Below are 5710 nucleotides of genomic sequence, written 5' to 3'. Positions count from 1 at the left end.
CATTGATTCCTCGCGCCTCTCCCTGTGCTCTGGACCCAGGAAGAAACACCTCCCGCTGACTTCCTCCTTGTGTCAGCAGAGCCCCCGGTGCCTCGGATCACACGGGCTGTAACCCTCCCTGCCGCCACCCCCAAGCCTCAGCTTGGGTCCTGTACCATCTGTCCCACGATGCCTCTCCAACCCCACTCCTTCCATAGCCTCAGCCACCGCTTTCTTTCAGGCCTTTTAGACACCAGCAGGGTGGCCTGAGTTCAGGTTCGACACTAACTACCTGGGATTGGCACAGACCCCACAAGTGAAAGGACAAGGCCCCCGCAAGGACCCCCTCCCTTCAGACACCAGGCCACCCACGCTTCTGTCCTGGCTCCACATTTGGAGGTTCCCGAGACCCCCTTCCAGGTTCACCAGTTTGCTAGAACAACTCACGGAACACACTGCAAGTGCTATACTTACTATTATCATTTCGTTATAAAGGATGCAACTCAAAGAAACCACCAGACAGAAGAGACTTAGGGCAAGGTCGGGGGGTGGGGGGTGGGGGGCGGCAGGGCAGCTTGCAGAGCTGCCACACCCTCCTCCTGAGGTTCCAGGCACCCATCTTCAAACATCAGTGTGTTCAACCAGGAAGCTCCACTGGGCTCACTACCCAGAATTTTTAGCAGGGTGTCATTACGTGGACATGAGTGATTAAATGATTGGCCACATGATTTAACTCCTCTCCAGCCCCCTGCCTTCTCCCTGGAAGTTCCAACCCCAGCTTGGTCTCCCTGGGGTGACCAGCCTCCCCCTTGACAGGAGGTCCCAGGCGGGTCACCTCGTTAGCATAAACTCAGGGCGGTCCAAAGGGGCTCATTATGAATAACAACAGATATTCCTACCACTCAGGAAATTCCTGGGGATTTTGAAGCGCTGTGCCAGGAGCAGGGGACAAGGAGATGTATTCCCCACTGTATCAGCACCCCTCTGCTCTCCCCTGAGCCTGCCTCCTGCTCTCCCTGGCCTTGTACTGTGCTCGGTGCAGACTCCCCAGCCTGGCTTCCGTGGCCCTTCCAGCGCGAGCCCCGGCTCCCTGTCCAACGCTAGCTGCCATCGCCTGCCCGCTCCCAGCAGAGCGGCCCGCAGTGCTCGCCCACTGGTGCTCTTTGCTTCTGCTGGTCCTGGAGCACCCTGTTCCCATCTCGGCCCTGTCACTCACCACCCGGGCCACCTTCCCCCGAGACGTTGCCTGACCCCCTCGGTCTGTGCTGTGCTGAGTGTCCTCTCAGCCCCGCTCAGTCTGCCTTACGGTCTAGACCGTGGTGGGCACACAGACGCCCCGGGGGTAGACGTAGTGGCTCGGGCAGTACCTGGTGAGAGTCTTGTACGAGAACTTGGTATTTATTGAATGGGTTAGCCCCACTGTAAATAGTGATGCCTGTCCTTGCCCTTTTAGAAGCAAGTGGAAGCTGGAGTCTGCGTTACCATGGAGATGGTGAAAGACGCCTTGGACCAGCTTCGGGGTGCAGTGATGATTGTTTATCCCATGGGGCTGCCGCCCTACGATCCCATCCGGATGGAATTTGAAAACAAGGAAGATTTGTCTGGAACTCAGGTATGCGGCTCATGGGCATTCTGTAAGGTGGGTCACCTCTGATTTGGCCCTCTGCCCCTGGATGTGGCCTTTTGCTCCACACATGGCTTTGCACCATGCTTCCTGTGCCTCGGGGCGGAGTCCTGAGCTTAAGGGAGGACCCCGAAGGTAGAGCTGCTGGGTGAGGGCACCCAGAGGGGCAGGCAGGAAGGTTTGTGAGGCTGCCCATCAGGAGGAACTGAAAATATTCCCATTTTCTTTGGCCACTGGGAAGCCAGAAACCTAATTTGTGCCTATTTCTACCCAAAATGTATTGGTCCCTTTGCATGGAATTTTGTGTTCTGGCCTTAACCTTTTGCTTCATGTTATTTTCCTACCTTTATGTTCTTTTTTTTTTTAAAGGCTTTATTTATTTGACAGAGAGAGACAGCGAGCAGCGAGAGAGGGAACACAAACAGTGGGGAGGGGCAGAGGGAGAAGCATGCTTCCTGCGGAGCAGGGAGCCCGATGCGGGACTCGATCCCAGGACCCTGGGATCATGACCTGAGCCGAAGGCAGACGCTTAACGACTGAGCCACCCAGGCAACCCCCTACTTTTATGTTCTGTTTTCCCTTGTTTTTCTCATTTATTCCTTATCCTATTGGGCAGTATCTGTGGCTCTGAGCCATCTTAAATAGGTGGATATGCAGAAGCAAACAAACAGCCTCATTATGCCTATATTTAAAACCCAGCAGGATTCCAGTGTTCTTTCCTGGCAGGATCCTGAAATTCCATCTGAGAAGGACCTTGTAGAGAAGGGTACAGATGATACCAGATACTCCTCACTTCCCAGAACAAGAAATTAACTGAGTCGGGCGTGAGTTGAAACTAACAGGGAAGGCATTAAAATGAGCAAGGGCGGAGCGCCTGGGTGACTCCGTTGATTAAGTGTCCAACTCTTGATTTCGGCTCAGATCATGATCCTCAGGGTCATGAGATCAAGCCCCATGTCAGGCTCCGCTCAGTGTGGAGCCTGCTTGGGATTCTCTCTCCCTCTTTCTCTCGCTCTTCCAAAAAAAAAAATGAGCAAGGTCTTTGACTCGTTGGAGGGGTTGGTTCTTCCCGATGTGGGGAGAGGAGGTGGAGGGGGTAGAGATGGCAGAACCTGCCCCATACTGGTGGGGGGTGGGGTGGGCACCAGCCAGGCTCGGTGAACCGGGGGTAGGATCACACACTGGGAGCAGTGTCCCGATAAACCTTAGAGCCAGTTCTTACCGTGGCCCCAGGCAGGGCTGAGTGTCATTGAAGAATCGGAGGCCCAACTGTGGTGGGCAGCCAAGGAGCTGAGAAGAACAAAGAAGCTTTCAGACTATGTGGGCAAAAATGAAAAAACCAAAATTATCGTCAAGATTCAGCAAGTAAGTACTTTTGCTTTAACATGTCACAATTTTTTAATTATTTTCCAACCGATAAAAATTTAGAATAAATCTGACTTAACGTCCTTGTTGCAAATACTTTAGTGCCAGTAGTCCAGGCTTAAAGTAAAACTATCCTCTTTATGTACCAGCAGAAACTAGAACATATGGCTTGATTGACACTATCTGGAGTTTGTTTTAATGGCGGGGTGGGGAGTTGGGGCGTAGATAAGCCATGTTGATTTCAACTTTAGAAATGGGCTACAAGTAACTGAAAATGTTTCTTGAAATGAAAACTACAGCCTAGAGCACGGATTTCAAGTTTTCAAAGTACTGATACTCTGTAAACAAGGAGGATATGCCAGAAGGCTTTACAGATGGAGGTAGCATAGGGCTGTGTCTCCCCAAGGTGCTCTGTCACAGTCGTTTCTCTGTGATTTCGGGAACACAGCGTCCTCCATGATTATCTCCCTCCTCTCCCCACTGGACCTGCAGTGGCCGACGGGGGGATGGCCGTGACCAACAGCACTGCCCACCCCCTGGTCTCCCTCCCCCCAAGGGCCCTGGGCAAGGGGCTGCTGGAGCCCAGGCCTTCGAGTGATGGTCAGAATGGGTCACCTGGGTAGCTGTGGGCAAAGGCAGTTGGAAGCACTCACTGTTACCTCCTGGACTGCCCCTGGAGGAAGGCTCTAACCCACAGACTGCTCTGCCCGCATCTTTTCAGAGGGGACAGGGAGCTCCCGCCCGGGAACCCGTGATCAGCAGTGAGGAGCAGAAACAGCTGATGCTGTATTATCACAGAAGACAAGAGGAGCTCAAGGTACCGGGATCGACAGAAGGTTTTCCACAGAGCCGGCACCAGGGGGCCCCCGTGCCCCACCCAAGCGTGCAGGGCACTTTGGGGGGCGGCGAGTCTTGCAGGATGTGGGGTGGGGGGCATTGCTGGAGCTCCGTTCTCTCCTGCGCCGTGGGGACCCTGCCTGGTGGCCCACCTGCAGCCAAGTCTGGAAGCTTCCTCTGGGCAGGCAGGGAGTGGGAGTTTGGACTCGGGGGTTCTTTCTTCAGTCTGTTGATGTTGCAAAACACTTTTCCAGAAATGCCTTCCTGAGTGAGACATTTTTATTTCCAGAAATTGGAAGAAAATGACGATGACTCCTGTTTAAATTCTCCGTGGGCAGATAACACCGCTTTGAAGAGACATTTCCACGGAGTAAAAGACATCAAGTGGAGGCCAAGATGAAGTTAACCGGCTGATGACGCTGTCAGAAATACTAGCCTTTCATTTAGGCAAATAATACAAATTTAAAAGAATAATAATAGTAACAGTAAGAGTGCCTGCAGCCCTCTGTGAAAGATGTTGCATTTCTAGTTTTCCTAGTTTTTCTTTCCATTTGAATGTTTCAATGAAAAATTATTCAAGGTCTTAGAACTTAATAAATACACCCTCAAAAGAATCAGCCTAAATTATTTTTATTTGAGAACAACTATTTAGTATCTGAGGTTTTTCTTTGCGTACTAAAGATGGAATGACATTTTTTTCTTCTGGATTTCTTTGTTTCCTGTTCTCACCACCGCTGCTGTGGGGGAGGAAATGGAAGAGCCCTCTCTCCCTGCGAGTCCTGCGTGCGCCGCGAAGCTTGGCCGCTAGAGGCCGCTCGAGGCTGCCCGCCGCTCACCGCCCTCCTGGTGGCCCCTGGGGGACCCGCAGCCCCTCCATCCATCGGCGCCCAGCCTCCCAGGTAAAGTCCGCCTCCTGGCCAACGCCTCACTGGCCTTGCTTTAATACAGGCTACAGCCGTGGTGGAAGCCGGCTGGCAAGCCTGTCTAACTTGGAAGCTGAACCAGTTCTTCGGTAATTTCTGGGCTTTTCCTGAGAACGAATGCAGGCCCTGGTAACAGACGCAGTTGCCCCTTGTGGGCTCAGCCTGCAGCTGTCCGGGTGCCAGGCTTCCCCCACAGCTGACGATGGTGTCGGGCTCAATGACCACCGGTCGTCCTGACTGCTTTTCTACGACAGCTCTGGTCTGAAGCCCCATCCCCTCATCCCCACAGACCCTGGTGCCTGAGCTCAGTTCCTCTCCCAGACTGCCTGGGCAGCCAGAGTGGCCTAGAAATCCTGCCCTGCTTGGCTTTTGGTCTATAGAATGCCATCCCCCTAGTTGGAGGACATGCAGTGTGCTGGCCCTGAGTTAGAGTGACGTGAGGGACTCGCCCTGCCCTCGCCCTCCAGTGGCCCCACTCCTCTTCCTGTCCCGGAGCCACCACGGGCTGGAGCTCTGGTGGCAAGCGGAGGGGGGGGGTTTTCTACCTGCCGACGGCCGGCCTCCCGGGGGGGCGGGGCCGCCCCCCCCCCCCCCCCCCCCCCGCCCATCTCCAGCAGCAAGATTCGCCAAGACGCTGCTCCCCACCTCGAGGGGAGGACTCGTGTCCTTGGCAGAGACTAGCCTCTCGAGAGCAGACAGGACCTCGAGCACTCCACGCAGGTTCTTTTCCCAAAACCTTCAGCCTCTTCCCCTTCCCACTGTTTCCACTTACTTAGAGGAGCTGCCCCCCAAGCTGGCTCCCGGGGTTCCTGCTATTCCCAAGGCAATGTTCCCGAAAGCGGGTTGCCGGCCACACCATACATCACGATTGTGCCTTACTCTTCTGGTTGATTGACAAATTTTGTAAAATCAAATCTGCATCTATTTTCCTTTTGACTTGGATTATAATTTTAAATGTCTCCATCAAGAGCGTTTGTACTTG

At 53.7% G+C, this 5710-nt stretch overlaps 1 protein-coding gene across 3 annotated transcripts in view; it reads left to right on the top strand.

Annotated features, from left to right (window-relative positions):
- The window catches only part of CFAP298 (cilia and flagella associated protein 298), an 11247-nt gene extending 6828 nt beyond the window's left edge, over positions 1-4419 (top strand). For all 3 annotated transcript variants that reach the window (XM_035017599.1, XM_035017601.1, XM_035017600.1), the window contains exons 4-7: positions 1433-1591; positions 2837-2968; positions 3690-3785; positions 4095-4419. In XM_035017599.1, coding sequence (XP_034873490.1) covers positions 1433-1591; positions 2837-2968; positions 3690-3785; positions 4095-4205 — 498 coding nt within the window. In that variant the 3' untranslated portion in view covers positions 4206-4419. The remainder of the gene's footprint in view (positions 1-1432; positions 1592-2836; positions 2969-3689; positions 3786-4094) is intronic.
- Positions 4420-5710: the final 1291 nt, after the last annotated feature.

This window comes from Mirounga leonina, unplaced genomic scaffold (genome assembly GCF_011800145.1).
Source record: "Mirounga leonina isolate KUSES-001 unplaced genomic scaffold, KU_Mleo_1.0 Mir_172, whole genome shotgun sequence".
Taxonomy (NCBI): Eukaryota; Metazoa; Chordata; class Mammalia; order Carnivora; family Phocidae; genus Mirounga; species Mirounga leonina.
The sequence above is the reverse complement of the archived record's forward strand: the minus strand, read 5'-3'. Positions and strand labels throughout refer to the sequence as shown.